The sequence below is a fragment of the Podarcis muralis genome, chromosome 9, assembly GCF_964188315.1.
Source record: "Podarcis muralis chromosome 9, rPodMur119.hap1.1, whole genome shotgun sequence".
NCBI lineage: Eukaryota > Metazoa > Chordata > Lepidosauria > Squamata > Lacertidae > Podarcis > Podarcis muralis.
The window spans coordinates 14,930,635-14,956,505 of NC_135663.1; the positions used below are offsets into that span (position 1 = coordinate 14,930,635).

A 25,871-nucleotide genomic window follows, 5' to 3' on the forward strand; every position below is an offset into this window, starting at 1 on the left:
CGTTTAAGAAGAAATATACATTTTGCAGTTAGGAAAGTGACAGGGAAATGCATTGAAAAGTGAGGAATGAGCACATGATTTGCAGGATGGATAAACAGCCCCCACTCGAACCAGAAGGAGTGCTCAGTGTTGGATAAGCTCCAGCGCCGAGAGCCTTCTGGCGGTTCCCTCCCTGCGAGAAGTGAGGTTACAGGGAACCAGGTAGAGGGCCTTCTCAGTAGTGGTACCCACCTTGTGGAATGCCCTCCCATCAGCTGTCAAGGAAATAAACAACTATCTGACTTTTGGGTGACATCTGAAGGCAAACCTGTTTAGGGAAGTTTTTAATGTTTGATGTTTTATCGTGGTTTTAATATTCTGTTGGGAGCCGCCCAGAGTGGCTGGGGAAACCCAGCCAGATGGGTGGGATATAAATTATGAATTACTACTACTACTACTACTACTACTACTACTACTACTACTACTACTAGCTCCCTGCAAACACATCTGAGGGAAAGAGTGGATATAATCTAACCTCCATGTAAGCTTTGTGCGAGCAAATCAGGATTAATGTTTGATAAATAGGTTGTTTGGAGGAGCCCTTTGCTGACTTGGGTAGGTGTTTCATTGGGTTTTCTGGCCCTGGAAAATGAAGTTGCCGAGTCTCTTTTTTTTAATAAATAAATAAAGTAATTCAACAAAACATATTATCTTAAAACAGATCATCCTTAATTCCCCCCCATTTCCCCCCTCTCTCACATAAAACAACCCCCCACCCCGCCCCCCACCCCTGACTTCCCTCAGTTCCAATCTCTGGTTTCTCTATAAATGCTATTCTCTGCATGTTACAGAATTGTATAAGTCCTTAATATATCTAACTGATTCTTATCAATAAAGAGTTTGTGAGTGTTTATTCAAAGCCTGCCAAGGAGTCCAATTCACTTTGTTGCATCTTTAGATACTTTGTAAAAGGTTCCCAGGGGACGCAGGTGGTGCTGTGGGTTAAACCACAGAGCCTAGGACTTGCCGATCAGAAGGTCGGTGGTTCGAATCCCCACAACGGGGTGAGCTCCCGTTGCTCGGTCCCTGCTCCTGCCAACCTAGCAGTTCGAAAGCATATCAAAGTGCAAGTAGATAAATAGGTACCGCTCCGGCGGGAAGATAAATGGCATTTCTGTGTGCTGCTCTGGTTCACCAGAAGCAGCTCAGTCATGCTGGCCACATGACCCAGAAGCTGTACACTGGCTCCCTCGGCCAATAAAGCAAGATGAGCGCCGCAACCCCAGAGTCGGTCACGACTGGACCTAATGGTCAGGGGGTCCCTTTAGCTTTACCTTAAAAGGTTCCCATTCCTCTTTAAAGTCACAGTTATCCTTGTCCCGTAATTTATGTGTCAATTTTGCCAGTTCTGCATAGTCCATCAGTTTCTCTTGCCCTAATTCTTTAGTCGGGATTTCCATGAAGTTGCCGAGTCTCAGTGCAGTTCGTCAAGGCTGGCCTAAAGCATTTTTGCTGCCAGCAGCAAAGTACAAGATGGCATCCTCTTCGTTTCACACACGTAAGCCAACTGGATTGGCGGTTGAGTCTTAACACTATCAGTGCAGGGCAGTCCCCTCTTCCACCACATCTGAGGGCGTCAGGCTTGTTTTGCAAATAAAGCCTGGTGCACTGTCCTCCAGCAACTTGCTCCCCCTCCCTGCCCCCTTCCCGCATTTGGTGCCTTGCTCTGCCAGAAGGTACAGTAGATGCAGCGCTTCTGGCAGTCATTAAAACCAGGACGTCTTTGTTATATTTTTATCCCATTCTTCCACGAAGTAGTTCAGGGCAGCAGCATATGAAATCCTTTATGTATTTTTAAATATACTGCTTGCACGCCAAAATGCCTTCTAAGTGGTTTACAACTATATAAAATCGATTATAAAAACATGCATAATTGAAATGCGCAGTAATAAGTCCATCAGAGCACTAAAACATCCTCAATTAAAATATACAGTAAAACAAGCTGGTTGAAACACATGACAGTTAATACAGTTTTTTTATATATTAAAAAATGCAGTTAAAGCACTAAGACCAGAAGTTCACATTCCTTTGGGCCACTCGCTCTCAAGCTGACCTACCTTACAGGGTTGCTGTGTAATAATAATAATAATAATAATAATAATAATAATAATAATAATACAGTGGTACCTCAGGTTAAGTACTTAATTCGTTCCGGAGGTCCGTACTTAACCTGAAACTGTTCTTAACCTGAAGCACCACTTTAGCTAATGGGGCCTCCCGCTGCCGCCGTGCCACCAGAGCACGATTTCTGTTCTCATCCTGAAGCAAAGTTCTTAACCTGAAGCACAATTTCTGGGTTAGCGGAGTCTGTAACCTGAAACGTATGTAACCTGAAGCGTATGTAACCCGAGGTACCACTGTAAAGGGCTTGGCAGATTATATACCTATCCCTGTGCATATGAATCCAGGAATATTGAGGAAGAAAATTGCAAACAGTAGAGCCAAAAGGCTGTGGAATTACAGACTGGCATTTCTAGGCAAAGCTCAAATAGACCCAGTGACCATTTGCTAATATAAAAATGGGTGATGATGCCCCATCTTGCTCTCCACCACCTCACCCAAAGCTGCTCCCCCTCTGAGGTATTTCAGATAACAATAATAATATAATAAGTATTTATTATTTATACCCTGCCCATCTGGCTGGGTTTCCCCAGCCACTCTGGGTGTCTCCCAACAGAATATCAAAAATACGATAAAGCATCAAACATTAAAAACTTCCCTAAACAGGGCTGCTTTCAGATGTCTTCTAAAAGTCAGATAGTTGCTTATTGCCTTGACATCTGATGGGAGGGTGTTCCACAGGGCAGGCGCCACTACCGAGAAGGCTCTCTGCCTGGTTCCCTGTAACCTCACTTCTTGCAGTGAGGGAACTGCCAGAAGGCCCTCAGAGCTGGACCTCAGTGTCTGGGCTGAATAATGGGGCACGATTTCTGTTCTCATGCTGAAGCAAAGTTCTTAACCTGAAGCACTATTTCTGGATTAGCAGAGTCTGTAACCTGAAGTGTATGTAACCTGAGGTACCACTGTAATAATATATTATTTATACCCCGCCCATCTGGCTGGGCTTCCCCAGCCACTCTGGGAGGCTTCCAACAAAATATTAAAATACCGCAATACATCAAACATTAAAAGCTTCCCTAAACAGGGATACAATGGATGGGGGACCATGTGCGTCACATTGAACTCCTCCAAGGAAAGGTAGCAACAATGACGCATGGTGTGCTCTCACTCCCCATTTTATCATCAGTGAAATATTGGGATGTAGGTTAGGCTGACAAGAGAGCAACTCACCCACCCAGCGTCACCCCATAAGATTCATGGCTGAGCAGGAATTTGAATCTGAGTCTTTCCAGTTCAGTTCCAGTCCTATAGCCCAGAGGTTGGGAATAAGACTGGGCTGTTGGGTTAGATGGATCCTTAGCATCTACACACACACACACACACACAGAGAGAGAGAGAGAGAGAGAGAGAGAGAGAGAGAGATGGGGCTGTCTACCTGTCAGTCATCTGATTTCACAATGATGCCAGGTAAGCCATTTTACCTTGGCAGCATCGCTCGAAGATCCCATTTGATGCAAGCAGAGCTTGAAGATGCTGCCAATCAGCTGATTGGCACCAACTTCAAGCTCTGCCTTTTCGGCAGGAATCAGCTACTGTCTGGAGTTGCTAAGCAGGTCCAGCATACCTGAAGGAGCGTCTCCACCCCCATCGTTCTGCCTGAACACTGAGGTCCAGTGCCGAGGGCCTTCTGGCGGTTCCCTCATTGCGAGAAGTGAGGTTACAGTGAACCAGGCAGAGGGCCTTCTCAGTAGTGACACCCGCTCTGTGGAACGCCCTCCCACCAGATGTCAAAAAGAAAAACAACTACCAGACTTTTAGAAGACATCTGAAGGCAGCCCTGTTTAGGGAAGCTTTTAATGTGTCATAGATTATTGTATTTTAACATTCTGTTGAAAGCCACCCAGAGTGGCTGGGGAAACCCAGCCAGATGGGCGGGGTATAAATAAATTATTATTATTATTATTATTATTATTGTTGTTGTTGTTGTTGTTGTTGTTGTTGTTGTTGTTGTTGTTATTGTTATTATTCAGAGCGTAGCTGATGTTAGCTGGTTGACACTGACTTCAAGCCCAGCTTCGAGGATGGAACCTGCGACCTTATGCATGCAAAGCAAATGCTCTATCACTTTGCCTTTCCCTTATAATATATTGTCCCAAACAGCAATGCATAAAAGGGGCCACATTCTAAGTGGCTACTGCATGTTTGTGGCGGCTTTAACCCATCCTTTGAGGACCATAGATCTGTGGAAGCACAAGGTGCAATCGAGAAATTAATATTACATCTTCATGAAGGTAGGATTGTCTGGCACCACCTGTTGGTGAACTTGATTTGCTAGTAGTATTGAATTTTACGTCCAGAACACAAGGTGTCATAGGCAAAATGAACTTGCTGGGAGAAGCATCACAGAAGCAGGTTCCCCCACACCCATACATGTTTGTTTGGCCCTAGAATAATGTCTGAAAAGTCCAGGCTTATACGTCGCTTAGAATTAGGCCGACTCAATGTCTCAATGTATGGAAGTGAGAGCTGGACCATAAAGAAGACTGATCGCCGAAGAATTGATGCTTTTGAATTATGGTGCTGGAGGAGACTCTTGAGAGTCCCATGGACTGCAAGAAGATCAAACGCATCCATTCTTAAGGAAATCAGCCCTGAGTGCTCACTGGAAGGACAGGTCCTGAAGCTGAGGCTCCAATACTTTGGCCACCTCATGAGAAGAGAAGACTCCCTGGAAAAGACCCTGATGTTGGGAAAGATGGAGGGCCCAAGGAGAAGGGGACGACAGAGGACGAGATGGTTGGACAGTGTTCTCGAAGCTACCAGCATGAGTTTGACAAAACTGCGGGAGGCAGTGGAAGACAGGAGTGCCTGGCGTGCTCTGGTCCATGGGGTCACGATGAGTCAGACACGACTAAACGACTAAACAACAACAAATGTCTCTTCAAATGCCCAGAGCCCTTTTAGCAACTCACTGTGAGTCACCATCTTGGAGAAGTGTAGAGAAAAGCCATTGGTTGAGCACAATACAAATAGAGGTATTGAATCAAAAAGCTTTTAGTGGTTTTTAGAGTTCTGTTATAATGGGTAACTGTTGGCAGAAGGCCTGACTTTCATTAGGCACATTAAAAAGTATCCTAGCGCACAAGGAAAGTCTGCTTTGAAGTATTTGCTTATCTGTTCTTTGTGCGGTCCACTCCTTTTGAATTTGTGAGCATTGTTTGGGGCCGAGCTTGCTAACCTTGCTTACATGTTTTGTGTCTTGCCAAAAGCATTTTCCAATTCAGTTATCCTCAGCACTTGTTGCAAACAGATTCCAAGGCCACCTACTTGCATCCCCTGTCCTGGGTCTGGTGGCAGTGGAGACGGAGAGAGCCCAAAAAGGCCTGCTTGGGTCACAAGCTCACTTGTTCTGCAGGTCTGCCTGCACATGCCACCTGCCTGGGCCATCATCCTGCCGCCTAATAATAATAATAATAATAATAATAATATTTATACCCCACCCTCCCCAGCCAAGACTGGGCTCAGGGCGGCCAACACCAATTATGAAAACAATTGATTAAAATACAACTTAAAAACAAGATTAAAGTACAACATTAAAATGCAGCCTCATTTCAGTGGAAACTCAAATCAAAAACTTTTTGGGGATGAAAATGTCAAATCTTCACCAAGGCCAACTATCCAAACTGGTCCTACGTGGGCCAGAAAAAAAGCCAGGGAAGTCCCCAAACAGGGGTTCCATCACAGAAGGGAAAAAGGAAAGAGGGGGAGGGGATCAAGTTGATTCCAAGCCAAAGGCCAGGCAGAACAACTCTGTCTTACAGGCCCTGCGGAAAGAAATCAGATCCTGCAGGGCCCTGGTCTCATGAGACAGAGCGTTCCACCAGGCTGGAGCCAGTGCTGAAAAGGCCCTGGCTCTGGTTGAGGCTAATCTGACTTCCTTAGGGCCCAGGACCTCTAGGGTGTTGCTGTTTATGGACCTTAAGGTCCTCCGCGGGGCATACCGGGGCATCATTGTGGTCTGTTTGTGGCAATAACAGAGAAAGAGCAGGAAGGCCTGTGTGGCCTTCCCACTTGTCTGCTTGATACCTCTACTGCGCATGTGCATTTGTTTGACAGCGTGATTACGGCTGAAGACAAATCTGGTATGAAGACATTTTAACCCTAGCCTGACTTCATCGTTTTCAGCACTCCTTCTGCTGCGGTTCAGCTTCTGCTAAAACTTACTTTGTTCATCTCGCTGTCTGCAATGGCCAAGACTAACACAATTAATCGTGCAATTAATTTTAACGGAGGGGAAGCATCAAAAACAATGCAGAAAACGATGCCATTCATGTGGGCCAAATACATGTGAGAGTGCAAAGAGACATTTTATTCCCACTCTTGTGATCAAATGCAGCCTCCCTTAATTAAGTTGGTTGACAGTAGCATGAAGACAAAGAAAAGGAAGTTGTTCTTCCACACAACACATATTAAACATGCAAAATTCTCTACTATAGGATGCGTTGATGATCTTGATGGCTTTTTAAAACAACTGGGAAAATTCATGGAAGATAGATCAATTCATGGCGATTGCCCTTGAATGTTATATGCAACTTTTGCATACAGAGGCAGCAAGATTATTGCAGAGGCATTATTGGCATCTGTGGGGCTTTGGATCTTGATGTCAAGAGCCCTCCTTTCCTTCTGCTAGTTCCCCTCTTCTCCAGTTGTTTGCTTCCAAATAACAGATACTGAGAACAAACAACAGAGAAGGCCGTCTGTCCGTATGAGTGTCCAGAGGCATTTAGCTAATCATCTTTAGACTGCTGTCCTAGATGGACTTTGAGCTGATCCAGCAAGAAAATTCTTATTTTCTGTGTGTGCATGCATCAGAGTTTTTTAAGATGCCACTTTATCCTCTACAGGTTCTGCCTTTTGACCTTTTTTCACGTCTACAATTAAGCTGGAACTGTACGACTTGATCTGTTATGCTGGGGGTGGAAAACCAGTGGCCTTCTAGATGTTGTGAGACTGCAACTCCCATCATCCCTGACTTATTGTCCTTGCTGGTTGGGGTGTCTGGGAGTTGGGATCCAGCAAGACCTGGGGGAAGCACATCCTTGTCTTAAGGTGAACCGCCCATGTATTATTGGTTGCCTGACAGGAGCTAGCCAGCCTCTTCCATCACCCATTTTTACACAGCAAGCTTTCCGCTGTGGGTTGCCATCCATGGCTGTTTGGCGGACGGCACTTGACCTTGATGGGTCACGTGTTGTGCAGGTCACTTGTGAAATTGGGCTTGCAGCGGAAGGCTGAGGGAAGTGCTAGAAGAAATAATAAACTCAATGCATACATGTACCATCGTTTGGTATTCAAAGCACTACACACAAGATCTGTGTGTGCATGTTCTTTGGGCAATGTGATACTCTCTTGACATTTGTCAGACTACAGTTCCCATCAGCCTTATGGCCCGTGATCCTCAAAGTGGTAGTCCAACAGCATCTGAAGGGCACCATGTTGGCTACTCCTGCTCTAATATTTGGAGTCAGCTTTCTGGGAGGCCTTGTGCAGCGGCAGAGCTTACTGAACAGGCAGCTCTGCAAATTATTAACTGGTTTATTAAACTTGCAGTAGCACAGTGGGGGCAGGGGGTTGAGAGAGAAAAACTCTCCTGGGCTCACATTGCTTATGAAAAAAATTAAATAGCAAATGTACAGAGAAGTAAGCACAGCCCTTTTTTATTTTTAGTAAAAAACACACACAACAGAAACAAAATCCAATTCCCCAGATGTTTGTCGGTCAGTTAAACTCCTTTCCTGGTTGGATTTGAAAGGTGACTTTTTCTTCTTCTTTGCCATGGCTGTTGAAACAGGAGAGAAACAGGCTTTGATTACTCAGCATGAAAGTAGAAATAACATGGAACTGGAAGGGGCGAAGGAAAAGATTAATGGGGCTGGAGCGGGAGGGAAGAAAGACGCTCATGTGAGAGGCAGAAGGGCTCTTAAGCTGCCACACGTGACTGTTGTTTGAAGTCAACTCAAAGTCAACATTTAAAAAAGGGGGAAAGAGAGAGAGAAAGAAATCAACCTTGTAGAAACCATACAAGCTCCCTTTGCCTCCCTCACATTGTTTTGCTTGCACCTGCTGCATTCGTGCAAAGGGCTTGAGCAGAAGGCACTACGGCAGTAGTAAGAGAAGCAACAGCAGCAGCCTTTGAAACACTTGCACTGAGAACAGTTGGCACGGGCATATCTTGCGGGAGGCGTGTATTCCTCAGCAGATTCCCAGGAACTTGGTGGCTGTGCTGCTCGGCTGCTCAGCTGCTCAGCTGCTGATGCCGCCGGGGCTGATGCGTTTGCCGCGGGGAGCCGAGGGAACAGGAGGAAGGCAACAAATCATCCAGACTATCAGAAGGGGAGGCGTTTCCTTGCATAGTAATTGGGGAAAGAAGAAGCCCTTTGAAGAGCGTCCGTAATGGACAAATGTAGCCTTTTGGGAGATGCTGTCATTATTTTTGTCCCCCCCGCCACATTTGCAGAGATAAAAAGGAGTCGGCGAGGAACATCCAAGGCAATTCTTTGAAGCCCCTGTTTCTGGTCATTGTTCTCATCTTCTGCTCCCGCATTGCTATTTGCTGACCTATCCCAGTGGAATCTATGCCCTGCCTTCCGCATTTGCTCCACCCTATACGGTTCCAGCTGAGAAGAAGCACCGATTCCCCGTGCCAAACCCTGCCACGAGACCCCCCACGAGGCACCTTTCGTGGACGATACACCTTTACGTTGGAAGTCTTTTGTCGGGACGTGGCATTGCTGCCGTTCAACGGGAAATGACATTTTTTGCAGGCTGGAGGAGCAGGGAAGAAGGAAAGGAAACTACCGGAAATCACTAGCAAAGAAGGGGCGATCCCATATCTCCTTTAAAGAGCTCACTGGCCACATTCCACCAAGACCGGGAAGATCAGAATTTAGGAAGCTCGGGGAGGAGATGCCACTCAAAATAGTGATAACTGTAAACGATGGATTGCAGTGTGCCATCTAGAAGTGGGTTTTAGCACATGCTTTTGGGTTGCGACTATTTCTCTGGCCTGCATGATGCCCGAAGACAGGAATACGGGGGTCCGTGCCTCAGGTGCCTTAGCATCATCCCCCTTTGTTCCCAAAACTACATACAGGAGAATCAAGCGCTGTTTTAGTTTCCGCAAAGGTAGGTGCAGTTTGTCATTGTCATTGCCTTTTCTCTCCCCCCGCTCCCCGCTTCCAGAGCCTTTTCTGAAAGGTTTGGGGTTGCGAGGAAGAAGAGCTGTTGTGTTTTGAATAGAAATTCGGAAACAAAGGGCAAGCAACAATAAAAGACGCCAATGCTTGCTAGGCTGGTTTTATTTATCCTTGATTTGTTGTTGCACGGTTACTGAGTTTTTCCTTCTCCAGTCTGCAACCCGCAACTGGACATTTTTTAACGGCTCCTATAGGGTTAATTATTTTTAAATTACTGTGCACCAGTGCTAGCAAAATCCGTCAAGCACCAGGGATGCTGGCAAACCAGGAACACTTGGTTCCGCTTTAGCGTGGAAGAGGGCTAGAGGTCCAGCTGTTAGAATTGAAAGATGTCTGATGAGCTAAATAGGGCTTGCAGTACACACACCTGATTCTTTCCTTGTTAACATTTTGGTTTTTTTGCAGTGTGGCTTCTGCTTGCTTGCTCTTCTTCTGCGGCTCCATTTCACCTGCCGCAGAAAATGTCTTCAAACTTGTCCCCCCCACCCCTTTCCTGGAATGTAGTGCTTCTAATCAATGTGTAGGATTTTCGCTGGGCATGTGTGTGCATGCATGTGCGTCTCAGCTCAGCTGGTGGTCATGGAGGAGGGAAATTAGTGATACCAAAGAGAAGAAATGACAAGATTGCAGGGTATAAGAACATTAGCAGAGCCCTGCTGGACCAGACAAGGTTCTCTCTGCTCTATAGTATCCCGTTTCCTGTAACAGCCAGACAGATGTTTCCTGGAAACCCACAAGTGAGGTCTAAGGGCAAAAACCTCTGAATGTGGGAACCTTCCCACATTGATTGCCTCCAGCACCTGATATTCTGAGGCATCATGCTTTTGCATTCAGAGGTTTCACTTAGCTATGTTGGCTAATGAACCTTCAAGATCAGAGGCAATTCATCCTTGAGTGCGCAGTATTGTAAAATATTTATACGCATCAATTCTGAGAACAACAGGAGGTCTTTTCACCAGGATCCAGGAAACACTCGGTCATCAATATATGGAGTTGTGGGAGGTAGGGGGGAGATGTACATAGGAACCTGCCTCGGGTCAAGGGTGGCTTTGATGAATGCTTTACTGCTAACCGTATACTTCTCTCATTCAGTTTCTTGCCTTTGGGAACCTTTGAAGAGGTGAAGATAAATCAATGGCTGTGAGCCAGTTTCCTATGGCCGCTCGGCATGTGGCGAGGCATTTGGGAGGGGGTTGGGCAGATTGCATCATGCATGTCAATCATTTGTCAAAAGGACAAATTGTGCTTTTACATGCCACTGCAAACTGGCCTTCTGGGGCTTGGGCACATTGTGCAGGGTTGCAGTTGTGGGCTTGTGACGAACTATTCAGACAGGCCTCTTTGTCACACTTGTGGAAGAAACTAGAGATAAGTGAAACTCTCCCTCTCTGCCAAGAAATGTCGTGCATCTTCACAGCATTCCTTGACTGCCTTTGAAAAACCTGCAGGTATCCTTTGTCTTCCAAAGTTGCTTCCATTTTTGCTTCTCGGAAAATTCAGTGGTTACCTCTAAGGGTATGTGAAATCGCCATCAGAAATTTTAGCCTCATCAAGAATTATTTTTGTTTCCCGTAATTCATGTCCAACGTCATCTTAGGTGAAGTTTGTTTGTGGAATTGAAGTAAAAAGGTTCAGAGCAGCTGCATATCAGATTTCTAAGGATAGTTTTTGGTTGATGTTGCATGAGTGCATGGACCATATTCTTGGGAGATTTGCAGTCTACTGCATGGCACCTTGGGCACTGTCCATTGAGAACATTGGAGAACAACCAGTCAGCCTTAGGTTTGCTGGGCACAGTTGTAATAAATTACTCCTTGAAGCAGGGTATAATGCCAAGGTGACTTTCCAACCTCTCCTATGAAAAATGGCTTTTGATCTGCCATATCTGAACAATTATGGGTCTGTACTTAACCTGCCATCTCTCAGCAAGGTAGTATATGGCAACCCAACTTCTGAATTCTTTTGTGAAAACCGTTTATCTAGATCTACCTTTTATCTAGATAAATCAAGATTCAGAACAGAAAATTGAAGAAAGCAGAGAATAGGAATAAATGGACAGTTCTCTGAATGGAGAAGGGATGCAGGTGGCGCTGTGGGTTAAACCACAGAGCCTAGGACTTGCCGATCAGAAGGTTGGCAGTTCGAATCCCTGTGACGGGTTGAGCTCCCGTTGCTCGGTCCCTGCTCCTGCCAACCTAGCAGTTCAAAAGCACGTCAAAGTGCAAGTAGATAAATAGGAACCGCTCCGGCGGGGAGGTAAACGGCGTTTCTGTGCGCTGCTCTGGTTCGCCAGAAGCGGCTTAGTCATGCTGGCCACATGACCCGGAAGCTGTACGCCGGCTCCCTCGGCCAATAAAGCGAGATGAGCGCTGCAACCCCAGAGTTGGTCACGACTGGACCTAATGGTCAGGGGTCCCTTTACCTTTACCTGAATGGAGAGCTGTAGAAATTGGAAAACCCCCAAGAATCAGTATTGGGACCTGTGCTTTTTAACTTTGTTCATAAACAATCTGGGGTGAGCAATGAGGCAACCGTGTTTGCTGTTGATATGGAATTGTTCAAGGTCACTAAAACAAAAAGAGATTGCAAAAGGCTCCAAAAGGACATCTCCAAACTGAGCGAATGGGCGGGGAAATGGCAAATGTAATTTAGTGTAAGCAAGTGTAAAGTGATGCATGCCAGGGCAAAAAAATATATCTTAATTTCACATTTACACTCATGGGGTCTGAACTGGCAGTGACTGACTACGAAGGAGGCCTTGGGGTCATAGTGGACAGCCTGATGAAGGTGTCGACCAGGTGTGAAGCAGCTGTGAAAAGGGCAAATTGCATGTTAGGAATCATTGGGAAAGGAACTTGATTGTAAAACAGTCGATCTCATGACACTAGAATACAAATCTATGGTGTGACCACATCTGGAATACTATGTACAGTTCTGGTTGCCTTGGCTCGAAAAAGTTTATTGTAGAGTTTGAAAAGGTTCAGAAAAGGGGGACCAAAATGATCAAGGGGGTGGAGCCATTCTCCCATGAAGAAAGGTTGCAGCGTTCGGAGGTTGTTTGGTTTAGAAGAAAGACTGTGTGGTAGAAGTTTTACCATTGTGCATGGCACAGAGAAAGTGGAAGCTAGAGAAAAGTTGTTCTCTCTTTCTCATAAAACTAGGACTTGTTGGAATCTTCATGCAGATAAAATAAAGTACTTCTGCAAGCAGCCCATAGTTAAACTACAGAACTCTCTTTCACAGGAGGCAATGACGGCCACCAACCTGGATGGCTCTGAAAGAGGGTTAGACAAATTCATGGAGGACAAGGCTATCGATGGCTCCTAGCCATCATGGCTATAGTCTACATCCACTGTCGGAGGCAGTAGGTCTCTGAATACCATTTGCTACGAACCATAGGTGGGGAGAGTGTTGTTCGGCTGATGTCCTGCTTGCAAACATTCCACAGGCGTCTGGTTGGCCACTGTGAGAACAAGATGCTGGAACTGATGGACCACTTCTGATTCTCCAGACTCTTCTTAGGTTCTTATGTTAAGTGGCCACGGCTGGCATATATTTGTATCTTGCTTTTCCACCCAGGAGCTCAAGGATGTGTATATTTTCCCCACCTTCCCCTTTTAACAGCCCTGCAAGGTAGGCTAGGTTACGTTAATATATGTATATAAGCAGCAGTTCTTGTCAATAGGTACAGCGGACCCAATCCGTATACCGTGCACCAGGCCCAAGAAATCCTGTTAGCATCCCTTGCTATCCCTATGGGGTGGAGAAGGGCAATTCTGACAGTTTCCATTTCTCTCCATTTCTCCTTTTCCCAGGCTTCATTGCAATTCTCTTCTCCACATTTCCATATCACTTTGTGATTTATTTTTTTAAAAAATAAAGTCCTCATGAAAATTCAGTGGCGAATAATGTGAATTTCTCCTCCTAATATACGCATGTTGCGATCTTCTGCCTGATGTACACATTTTGGCTCTGCAGCTCCCCTGAAAGTACTGCATTTTTGTATTTTGTTTTTCACTAAAATCTTTTTATTGACGCTTTACCCCAGTATTTGCACTTCTTGGCTGGAGAACAGCTTTACAAAATTCAGAGAACTGCGAACTTCGAAGGGTGACTGTCTTTGGGTTCTTGTACCGTTTGGCGACGTGCAAATTGGCTGAGTTTGTCCTTAAATGCAAGCCAAATCCAAATTCTACCCCATCCCAAGTTTGAAATCCCCAGAGGGCAGCCTGCATGTTCCAACTTGTGGGGAGATGTGAAAGGAATAAGATGGGAATCTTCTCCGTATGGAAGCGTTTCAAGTGGCATTCTAGAAGCTTGGTAGACAGGTGAAATCTTAAAACCACAGCTGAACAAGAAGTGATGTTTACTTGTACCCGGGTTTCATAGCTTTTCACTTATTGCTGTCTATCCTCACGCTCTCTGTTCAGACCCATCTCCCGTTTCTGCTGCCTGAACTTCCCACACCCTCCTTTGTACTGTGCTAGTCCCAGGAGAGGTGAAAGCGGTTCTTAGGCAAGCATTACCTCTTCACTAGAAGTACACAGCAGAGATGTGGAGTGGTTGCTAGGCACCCACAGCGCCACGCAGTTTTTAATTCTTTCACCGCATGTGCCAGAGGTGCCACTAGCTTCAGCCAGCTGAGGGGAAATGATGGTAATGCCAGTGGACTCTCTTGCCAGCAGTAGGACACAGTTACCTGGCCAGGGCACCGGGCCCATTCATAATATATCTATTGGAGGAACAGTATGTGCTCTTGCCTTGCATCTGACGTGTTCTTGGCTTCTGTTATGCTCCGGCCATAACTATTCATGGAATGTTCAGAACTTGGTGAGAATATTAACTGTTTCATCTGCAGACAGTCAGTTCTGCGCTCACCCCCGCTTTTTAATTTAACCATCCCAGGCGTCTCAGGGAGGAAAAAATATGAGACTGTCAGCTGTTTTCACCCCTACATAGTTCAACACTGTGACCTTCTGTTCTGAAAGCAATAGGAGCGAATGAGGGCACCTTCCCTTGGGGCTCTCTCCTCTGTGGCTGTATAAGAGGAAGGTCAGGAGAGTGCAACCAATACACCTTCAGACCCCTTCAAGCCACAGTCAGCAGTGAGATTGCCTGCACTGGCCAATCACTCACCCATTACCCGGCCTGGAGCGATTGCAGGTTATGCAAGAAGGAAAAAAGATAAGATCCCTCCTTTTTTTCAGAAGTCCACTTCTAATTTTTTTGTATGTATGTGCTGAAATGACCCATTCACAAGTGTTCCATGAGCTCCAAGGTGGTTGTGTTTCTTTCATCAGCAAAGAAATGTCAAACAGCATGGACTAAAGCAACAGGGCTGCTTTGGAGCATTGGGCAGAGATGATAGCACAGGGCGATGAAAAGGAAAGCAAACACTCCATTCTAATCACTATAGTCTCATTTTCCTGGGATTAGGAACTGATAAGCAAAGGACTTTATGAAATGGAATTGGTAATTTGTTTTTTGTCTCTGGTAGGATTGGCATAAAATATTATTTAAAGTACAGTTGAGCCAAAGATTGTTGGAAGAGTTTCTTTGGAGAAAAATTCTGAGAAGATGCTCTCAAAAAGATGCTAATAATGATTGGTGGGGTGTGGATTCCCATTTTCCTCCACAACCCCCAGAATAACATTGTGCTCGGGGCATTGTGGGGTTTACAAAATGGCAGCCAGGCTCCAGAAATGGAAATTGCACTGTTGGTTCTTGCGGCAGTAGTAATGCAAACCAAAAGCATAAGAATAAAAGCAAATAAGTCATGCCATTGCTTGTGTGAGTCGTCCCCCGTGAAACTGTTTTGAAATTTGTCCCCTGCAAAAAGAGAAAGAAATATGCATTCATTGGAATGCAACTAGGAATACAATGCATTGCTACATTGGGTTAGATCAGTGGCTCAATGTAAGTAATGCAAGGGGAAACTGACCCTCCAAGTGTTCTTGGACAGCAGCTTCCATCAAGCTTCAGCCAGCATGACCAACAGTCAGAGATAGTGGGTGTTGTTATCCAACAACATCTGGATGGCCATAGGTACACCACCCTTGATTTATACCAGACCAGTTCAGGAGGAACCAATGGTTTTCCTGGAATACTTGGGACCTGTATTTTCTTCCTCCAATCTTCTGCTTTGACTGGATCACCATAAGCAATAAGAAAGTGACAGGAGGAGGGTATGTGGAGGACCACAGGCTCCCTAATGTACCTAAACATTGTCTTCCAACAATGGTTCCCCAGACTCAGGTACTTAGAGGCACGGAAATATAGGCGCAAACTCCTGGGAGTCCTGGATGCCTGAGCACCCACAAAAATTCCCCATGAAGGGGCCAGGCAACCACAAATTTCAGTGTCAGGGCCATGCACAGTGCGTGGCACCCACAGTTGCGGGGCCAATCTGGCACTCCAGCATGAAAATATGGCCTTCATGAATATTTTGCTATCCTCGGTGCCTCCGTCAAGTCTTTTTGAAAATCCGTTAATGCTAGTGGCCATAGCAACATCGTTGGCAAAATTAGTTCTGCAGATCAATTGTGCATTGTGCGACCATGTGCTTCCTTTTGTTTGTCACCTCTGCATTTAAGTGTTTGTGATTACTGTATCTGTACTATTTCTTAAGTACGGATAACCATTCTCTTATGGGAGGAAATAGCAATCAGGCTCTCTCCCCCCCCCCCCCGCTTCACTAGCTTCATCTCTCATTCCATCTCCACCTTTATCTGGATTGAGATAGCCTGGCCACTGTCAACCATGCCTTGATAACCTCAAGTCTGGATTAATGCAATGTGCTCCATGTGGGGCTGCCCTTAGGGCCTGGTCCAGAATCTCCAGCTAGTGCAGAATGATTGGGGGCAGATGACCATCACCATAGGACACCTCTGCCAAAAACTGGCTGTCCAAATGCTGTTGGTCTGAGTTCAAAGTTCTTATGTTGATATAGAAAGCCCTGAACAACATGGGCCCAGGGCGGGCACCTGAGCCCCTATACCCCAACTTGGTTCATCTGGAGGAGTGCTGTTCCTTGCTCCCCATGTTAGTGGACCAACTAGGCTGTCATGAGCTGGAGTCAGGTGTAGGTCAGCAATGAAACAAAAAAGCACCCAATGTCAGTGAAGTTGAGAGCCAGTGTGGTGTAGTGGTTAAGAGCGATAGACTTGTAATCTGGGGAACCGGGTTCGTGTCTCCGCTCCTCCACATGCAGCTGCTGGGTGACCTTGGGCCAGTCACACTTCTTTGAGGTCTCTCAGCCCCACTCACCTCACAGAGTGTTTGTTGTGGGGGAGGAAGGGAAAGGAGAATGTTAGCCGCTTTGAGACTCCTTAAAGGGAGTGAAAGGCGGGATATCAAATCCAAACTCTTCTTCTTCTTCTTCAAGTTAACTCTTTATTTAGAGAAACAAACCAGCTCATTCCTAGTGGTCACAGCAACCCTTTGCAGTAGGTCTTGCCCCGATGAAGCAGTTGCAAGGACTGAAGTTCCTACTACTCTCTAAGGCTCCTCCCCCACTTCCTTCCCCAGCAGTCTAGGACTCTGTTGTATTGTCTCTCTTTGCTCCCCGCCCACTTCATTTAACTGCATTTTCTGGGAGACCAAAATGGACCTAGGAGCTAGTCACAGCAGGTGGTGGAGACACCCTGGCTTCTTCACCAGTCTGACTCATCTTTGCCTCTTAGCCTCCCCCTCCTCTCCAGCCTTCTTTCTGCCTCTGATTCTGGACTGCCCTCTGCCATAGACTCCTCCTGCTCACTAAACCCTGTTTCCTCTTCAGCTTCCGACAACTCCTCCCTCCTCCTAGGCTGCTGCATCTTCTCCCTCTGACCACTCATCAATTGTGCCCTGGCTCTGAGCCATCTTCCCTTGGGAATTCCCCAGCTGGTGCCTCCCACCATCCCTCTGCTTCCAGCAATTCCATGACATAGGCTCAGTTAGAAGTAAGGCATTTAGTGTGGATGGTTCCATTCTATGGGACACCCTTCCAGCAGAGATTCGACAGACAATCCTCTCTTTTGACTTCCAGCTGACTTTTGAAGAAGGCATCTCTGAAAATAAAATGCTGAATTGAGAAACGTCCAGGAACGTTGGCATTTTCTTAATACTGGTCCATCTCCTTCAGTATGGTCTACACTGACTGGCAGTAGCTGTCCAGGTTTTCAGGCTGAAAGTCTTTCCCAGCCACACCTAGAGATGCCAAGGATTGAACCTAAGATCTTCAGCATGCAGAGCAGAAGCTCTGCCATGGAGCTACAGACCTTCCCTATCTGAGCCAAATCAAAGCTGGGAGCAAAAGAATGTTCTCCCAGAGCCTGGGAAGTCTAATTCAATATAGCTAATCTATAGTGCTAATACCACAATTAACTTCCACTCATGTTGCTGGCTGCTGCATCTTCTCAGTTGCAAAATATTATACTGCTTGTAGCATCTGTTAAGGGCTCGTTTCCTACCCCCATGCAGTAACACGGATGGTCTTCCTTGTGTGAGTGATGTTGTGTGTGTGTGTGTGTGTGTGTGTGTGTGTGTAGTTTGTTGTTGTTGTTTTGCTACGCTGCCCCCAAGCAGATGGTGTCAAGGAAGGAGTCTGTACTGTGCAAGAAATAATGCTGACACCTAATATTTCTTCCTTTCCCCCTTGCTTCTATTGGTTTTGCAAAAGAGAAGTTAAAAAGTGGTCTGCTAAGGGGGGGAGGAAGTCAAATATCTTCAGAAAAAAGTCCATGCACCTAGGGAGGAGGAGACAATAAAAACTCATGTAGACTTTTTGCTCTGTTGACTCACAGAACATGTACAGTGGTACCTAGGGTTACATACGCTTCAGGTTACAGACTCCGCTAACCCAGAAATAGTACCTCGGGCTAAGAACTTTGCTTCAGGATGTGAATAGAAATTGTGCTCCAGCAGCTCCTTCACATAGTATTCCATTAGCTAAAGTGGTGCTTCAGGTTAAGAACAGTTTCAGGTTAAGAATGGACCTCCAGGACGAATTAAGTACTTAACCTGAGGTACCTCTGTAATGTTCCTGCAGCCTTCTTACCTGAAAAATTCCAAAACCCTTTCATAAGCAGGTAGTCATAGAATTGTAGAGTTGGAAGGGACCCTGAAGATCATCTAGTCCAACCCCCTGCAATGCAGGAATATGCAGCGGTCCCATACGGGGATCGAACCTGCAACCCTGGCATTATCAGCACCAACTGAGCTATCCATTCAGCCTATGTTATAATACTTTATTATGAGAACATAAGAAGAGCCTACTGGATCAGGCCAATGTTCTATCTATCCAGTCTGGCAGTTTGTTTCACGGTGTCCAACCAGATCCCTGTGGGGTACACGCAAGTGGGACCTGAGAACAAAATCCCTCTTCCCTTCCCTGTGGTGTCCAGAAGTATTTCTGCCTCCAACCATGGAAGGTGATCATAACAATCATGGCCAGTAGTCATTGGCAGCCCTCTGCTCCATGAATTTGTCTAATCTTCTTTTAAAGCCATGTTGGCCATTTCTGCCTCCTAATTATTATTATTACTATTATTATTATTTATTCATTTATTTATACTCCGCCCATCTGGCTGGGTTTCCCTAGCCACTCTGGGCAGCTTCCAACAGAACACTAAAATACAATAACCTATTAAACATTAAAAGCTTCCTTTAACAGGGCTGCCTTCAGATGTCTTCTAAAAGTCTGTTAGTAGTTTTTCTCTTTGACACCTGGTGGGAGGGCATTCCACAGGGCAGGTGCCACTACCGAGAAGGCCCTCTGCCTGGTTCCCTGTAACCTCACTTCTCGCAATGAGGGAACCGCCAGAAGGCCCTCAGTGCTGGACCTCAGTGTCTGGGCAGAACGATGGAGGTCTTGAGAGAATGAGTTCCATAGTTCAACAGTTTCTGCATGAAGAAGCACTTTCTTCCAACATTCAGCTTCATTGGACGTCCCCAAGTTCTAGTGTTATGATAAGGTTGTAAAGACTGCGGAGAGAATAATTGGGTGTACTCTTCTCACCTTGGATCAAATCTATGCTTCCAGGTGCCGTAAGAAAGCTGCAGAGATAGTGCAGGATAGTGCGCACCCTGGAAATGATCTTTTTCAGCTTCTGCCTTCTGGAAGAAGGTTCAGGGGTATAAAGACCAGGACTAGCCGCCTGAGAAGCAGTTTCTATCCAAATGCGATTTTGGTTTTAAACACAGTTTAAGGTAGTCTCTATGTGAGTATATTGTATTCAATTATGGGATATCAGAGTTTTTAGGGGCTAACCAGGCTGGGATAGTTGGGATAGCAGGCGTGTTGGTTTTTGAATGTCTGATGTAGATTTTTTTTTTATTTCATTGTTCTGTATGGGACAATGACAATAAAGATTACCGTATCGTATCGTATCGTATAACAGGGTATTTACCAACCACGAACAGCTGGTATGGAGCTGCTGTCCCAACATTGGTTTTTCTCCATCTTATCTGACTGAAGTAGGGTGAAGGTGAGGTCATGCACCAACAGAGCCCTTCTGGTATTTCTGCCAGTACATCCATGCAGCTTTGACCTCACCGCCGCACTGCCACACCACAGCCCCCATCCAGGTATGATGAGAGTGCAGCTCCACAGTTACGGCCCACCACACTGGCCACTACTGGGACTTTATAGAATCATAGAATCATAGAGTTGGAAGAGACCACAAGGGCCATCGAGTCCAACCCCCTGCCAAGCAGGAAACACCATCAGAGCACTCCTGACATATGGTTGTCAAGCCTCTGCTTAAAGACCTCCAAAGAAGGAGACTCCACCAGAGTCTCCTATATGTAGCAGTCTTATATAGCAGTTATCCCATTTTTTCTCCATGGCAACCGTGTGAGATAAAGCAGCCTGAGAGTTTGAGACTCATCTCGTATGAGCGAGACTCTTAATCTCAGGCTTGTGGGTTCAAATCCCACGATGGACAAAAGAGTCCTGCATTGCAGGGGATTGGACTAGATGACCCTCGTGGTTCCCTTCTATGATTCTATGATTCTATGATTCCCTTCTATGATTCTATGAACCAGTGTGCTTTGTGGCCTAGCTTTACTTGGACTCCAGGTCTTCCCTCTAGAGGTCCAGTGTTGTAACCAGTGCTTTCCTTCTATAAAAACTGGTGCCGGCACTCACCATGAAGTTGTTACAGTAAGTGCTACACTTTTAACCAGGGGTTTTCTTTTGGGGGGAAAGGGGGGTGCTGGTACTGTGTACCCTTGAGTCCCGCCCCCCCCCCCAAGAAAGAAAAGCACAACTGCACCACACTAGCTCTCTCACTTTTGTTAAGAAGCAACTCCCTTCTAGAGGATTCTTGTGTGAAGCCAGTGTGCTGTTTGAGTGTATTCCATTGCATGCATTTGCAGCAGGAAATTTCCCCAAGGCTGTTTCCTCCTTCATGTACACATGGCAGATGAAGTTGCACAGTGACCCGCATGGCAGATTTACGTGATGTAGAAATTTCATTCTGCGCGAAGCCGAACTGACCTATGCAGGCACCCATTCATCCTTTGCAATGGATGAATTTTGCGCTCGTCCTTAGCGATGAGAGTCATTTGAAATCATCACTGTGGCAGTCTGCTATTGGGCGGTGTGTGTGTGTGTGTGTGTGTGTGTGTGTGTGTGGCAATTCTCTGCTTTATAACCCACAATCTTTCATCTTGCTTATGTAAGCGAAGGTTCCAATCTCCTGAGTTTGCGGCTGTCTTAGTGACAAGGAATCGTATTTCCCATTGCAACATCACAGAATTTTGTAGAGCTGAGCCAAAGTGAGGGGAGGGGCGAGTGCATTTTGTTAACATGCTTGCCCCCCCCCCCACCTCAAAAAAGCAACTTGTCTTTATTGAAAGAGAGCCCAGTTACACATTTGAGCTTTTTAGTATGCAGAGTGTGTAGCATATGGCCTGTGAATTTGACTAGACAATAGACTTTACCTGTTGTAATGGTACACAGAGATGCTTGTAGAATTCAAACAGAGTAGAAAGGACATAACTTGGGTAGAAAAGGCTTCCAGTTCTAACCTCACTAACTAGTCTAGAGAAGACAAAGGCAGCCATGCTTGCTCCTTTGTTCTCAGAGGGCAGATCCAAGGTGACTTCTCATCTTGAGGTTGAAAAGAAGAGTGTGAGGAGGAAGTTGTGAGTAGGATGCAACCAAAGACATTTTAAGCCTAATGCTAAAGAGATAGACGTGGGTGGCGCTGTGGGTAAAAGCCTCAGCGCCTAGGGCTTGCCGATCGAAAGGTCGGCGGTTCGAATCCCTGCGGCGGGGTGCGCTCCCGTTGCTCGGTCCCAGCGCCTGCCAACCTAGTAGTTCGAAAGCACCCCCAGGTGCAAGTAGATAAATAGGGACCGCTTACTAGCGGGAAGGTAAACGGCGTTTCCGTGTGCGGCTCTGGCTCGCCAGAGCAGCGATGTCACGCTGGCCACGTGACCCGGAAGTGTCTCCGGACAGCGCTGGCCCCCAGCCTCTTGAGTGAGATGGGCGCACAACCCTAGAGTCTGTCAAGACTGGCCCGTACGGGCAGGGGTACCATTAAAAAAAAATAATAATCTTTATTAAGATTTTACAAATAAAAGTTTAAAAACAAAAGCACAAAAACAGACAAAAAACAAAAACCAAAATTTAAAAAGAAAAAATCACTCTTTCAAATATTGTACCACTCATTAACTTATTTTCATGACTTCCTCACACCTCCCTTTTTTGTATTCCATTTATAGGTTTGTTCAGCAAATTCATACCCTCTTATTTTACCCTTAGTTATTTTCCTCACTTATTGTAACTTCTAATCATATTGCTAGAGCCACTTCGTTTCATTCCAACGTCATTCACATTCAAAAAATTTACAATATTTCTGTAAGTAAATTTTAAATTTCTTCCAATCTTCTTCCACCGACTCTTCTCCCTGATCTCGGATTCTGCCAGTCATTTCCACCATCTCCATATACTCCATTACTTGCATCTGCCATTCTTCCAGGGTGGGTAGGTCTTGTGTCTTCCAATGCTTTGCGATGAGTATTTTTGCTGCTGCTGTAGCGTACATAAAGAAAGTTCTATCCTTCTTTACCACCAATTGGCCGACTATGCCCAGGAGAAAGGCCTCTGGTTTCTTAAGAAAAGTGTACTTAAGTACTTTCTTCAATTCATGGGCAGGGGTACCTTTACCTTTACCTTAAAGAGATAGAAGGGCCGGCCAAGAGGGATAGTCTAGGAATCTGGAGGTCCCTCACTCTGTTTGCCTTAACCCTATGCCAACCACTCTTCTGGAAGCTGAGTTGCACTCTTTTTAGCCATCTTGGGAGGCTGTGCTCAAAAGGCCACAGATGTGTTTGCAGTGGGCAAAAGGGAATGTGTCCCCGTCACATTGGCAACCAGTGCCAATTCCATAGTTTTCCACACTGCACTGTGATTATCAAATGGCTGCCATACACAATGTGGCAGGTGGAGAGATGATGCACATCAGAATGTGCACCTGGGATTTATTGCCAGTGGTGCAAGCAGAAACTAAGCCTGGGACTTATCACGACAAATTATAAATATTGCTACACACAACCCGAATCTCTGAGCGATGCAAGACTCCCAGAGTTCCAGGCACTTACCCAGGGTTTGGTTTCCTCGGAATGAGGGACAGCAGAGACCGTGGTGTCTTTAGTATACATGGTTTATTTGCACATATATGCAACCTGAGCATGCGGTGGAAGGGCTCACAGCATTAACACCCCAAGAAGGTCTTGCCTCTCCCATAGCCACAACCTCGGATTCAGTCAGAAATCAGGCGTGGCTTTGTCTCTCAGCCGCCAAAAAACCCCTCACAGCACTATTTCATAAAGGCATTTTGGTTTGTGTTAGGTCATTTTGTGCCACATGGGATTCACCCACCTGACTTCACCCCATATGTGGCAGAGCAGCAGCTCATGAGGGACCCTAATGTGTTTTTCTGGGGGTGGGGGAGCATGCCAGTAACTGCAAAAACAAGAGATTTCAAGCACCCAGCTGGCCACGATGCCGAGTTGATGGTCACTGTTTGTTTAATTTATATACTGCCCTTCACCTGTGGACCACAGGTAGAAAAACAACACTGATGGAAGTGGAAGGCAAAATAGAAGAGTAATGAAATTCCCTCTATACAAGATTGGATCCAAAAGCTGACAGAATATGCTGAATTAGACGCTCTATCAGAAAAAAATAAAGAATAAATCAAAACAGGAATTTGCTTCAAAATGGGAGGTTTTCAAAGAATATTTGAAATATAAATATAGTAGTTTAAATTCGGTTGCAGCATTCGAGGAACTTCAGTAATAGTTGCAAGGCAGATATAAGAATTAAGATATAGTAAGAAAAAGTTTAATAATGATAAAAGAGTGTATTGACAATAAGTTACATGAAATTGAAATATGGAATAGACGGGAAGTTGGGTCTTTAGTGTTAAGACCAATTTGTGTCTTATTGTTTGTTAAGAAAATTCAGTATCTATTGTTATTCCTGTGTGTAATTTGGTGTTTGTGTTTTCACTTTTTTCTTTTCTTGCTGTATCAATAAAAAAGATAAAAAGGAAAACAGCAGCACAAAAATGCACCACGTAATAGCAAACTAAACAAAACACCTCCCCCGTTGATGGGTCAGCAATTGGGTGGGCACATCTTGGGTGTTGTTTGGGTACCCATCTATAGGGCAGTAACAAGTGTGCTCCCTGGTTTGTGGAAAGAAGGCTCTGAGTTACTTGCGAAAGAGAAGCAGGCCATTTTAACAGGATCACATCATTCACTGCGATGGAGCAGAGGAGCAACAAGGCATTGCGGGGGAATGAGCGTTCCGCATCATCAGATAAGGCTTGTCTATGACAAGCCACATACCTCCTTTGTGCCCTTGAACTGAATTGCACACAGGGAAGGACATGTCATGGCATAAGAGCATTAAGATCTTGCCTCTCCTTCTTTGATGCCACAGATACCATTCACACTGAGCCAACTCTCACTTCCAATCATGTTCAAGCCTACTGTTCCTGCAGATGTGCTGCGGTTTATGGGGGGGGGGGAATCTGTGTATTCAAGGGCTAGTGAAAGTTCACTGGACTCTATCAGAACTATGATGGTTTTCATGTCCTGGGGCTCCCATCTCTTGGGATGAATGGATTCCAAGTGGTTGGAGTTGCTGCACTTGGATCTGGGAGAATTAGGGTCAGATCCCACTTAGCCATGAAGCTGACCTTGGGCAAGTTACTGCCTCTCAGCCTACCCTACCTCACAGGGTTGTTGTGAGAATTAAAGGGGAGGGGGAGGTCCCCCAAAGCATAGTTTTTAAAAAGTGTACTAGGTTAATAATTTGGGAATAACAGCTAGCACGGGATAGATTACTCTATTCATAGTAAGCATACATTTAAAGATCGGTAAGAATTCACTAAAAGGGACGCGGGTGGTGCTGTGGTCTAAATCACTGAGCCAAGGGCTTGCCGATCAGAAGGTTAGCGGTTCGAATCCCCGCGACTGGGTGAGCTCCCGTTGCTTTTCCCAGCTCCTGCCATCCTAGCATTTCGAAAGCACATCAAAGTGCAAGTAGATACACGATGTTTCTATGCGCAGCTCAGGTTTTGCCAGAAGTGGCTTAGTCATGCTGGCAACATGACCAGGAAAAACTGTCTGCGGACAAACGCCGGCTCCCTCGGCCAGTAAAGTGAGATGAGCGGCGCAACCCCAGAGTCGTTCGCGACTGGACTTAACTGTCAGGGGTCCTTTACCTTTACCTTTTTAAGAATTCACTATTTTACTACACATTATTAGCCCCTTGGATTCCAGATATCTGAACAGGGCCGGCCCTACTGTTGAGCTGAGTGAGAGGACTGCCTCAGGTAATTAATGTTTGGGGGAGGAAGTTGCAGTGGGGTGTCGAAGGACTGAGTTCTGTGTGCCACTCTGCCTGCCTGCCCTGCTTCCCTTAGTCTGGCTGGCTTTTGCATGTGGAACAGCATGGGGCATTATCTTGTCCTTTGCCTCAGGCTGCAAAATGGCTTGGGCTGGCCCTGAAAGTAGGGAAATATTGATTCCACATTTTGATCATGAACATGTGCCTTGAATGTACAGAAATTGTGGGCTGCTAAGATTTGCTTTCCTCCTTATAACCCCATAGCTTTTAAAATAATTGGCTGGTATTACCAAATGAAATAAGTTCTTTAGCAATTTGTCCTGTGGATTACAAATGAAAATTTAATTACAGCTGGTGCAAATCTTTAGCCAGACAGAAGGGTTGAATGTATATAATTTCCCATAAGCTTTGCTGATAGCTCAATCAGGATTAGATTTGAAGTTCAGTAGAAATACAGATGTACAAAAAAAGAACCCAAAAAACTCACCTTGGATGTATTTGTACAACCTCTATGGTGGGAAATGATCCAGTTAATAAATAACTGTTCAGTGTTTCCTTTGTTAACCATGTGGCTCTACCACTTTGATCTTCTAAGTGACCTTAGTTCTTGTTGATAGATTTAAAGGGATAGAATTGCCAGAAAATAAAATACTCAATTTCTGCTG

The 25,871-nt window shown here is 45.5% G+C and overlaps 1 protein-coding gene and 1 long non-coding RNA gene across 7 annotated transcripts in view; one reads left to right on the forward strand and one right to left on the reverse strand.

Annotated features, from left to right (window-relative positions):
* Window positions 1–25,871, forward strand: part of ARHGAP24 (Rho GTPase activating protein 24) — a 363,688-nt gene that overhangs the window by 302,921 nt on the left and 34,896 nt on the right. Inside the window, exon 1 of one of the 6 annotated variants that reach the window (XM_028743652.2) lies at window positions 8,388–9,285. The exons of 3 other annotated variants lie outside the window; for them this stretch is intronic. In XM_028743652.2, coding sequence (XP_028599485.2) covers window positions 9,171–9,285 — 115 coding nt within the window. In that variant the 5' untranslated portion in view covers window positions 8,388–9,170. Of the gene's footprint in view, window positions 1–8,387; window positions 9,286–10,652; window positions 10,805–10,851; window positions 10,872–25,871 lie in introns of those variants that run through there. 2 more of the 6 variants (XM_028743656.2, XM_028743655.2) reach the window with 2 other exon arrangements.
* LOC144328843 (uncharacterized) lies at window positions 7,792–8,290 on the reverse strand. Its single transcript, XR_013394133.1, has 2 exons — window positions 8,167–8,290; window positions 7,792–7,939 (listed from the first exon to the last, which is right to left on the reverse strand). It is a non-coding gene; the product is annotated as an uncharacterized LOC144328843 (long non-coding RNA).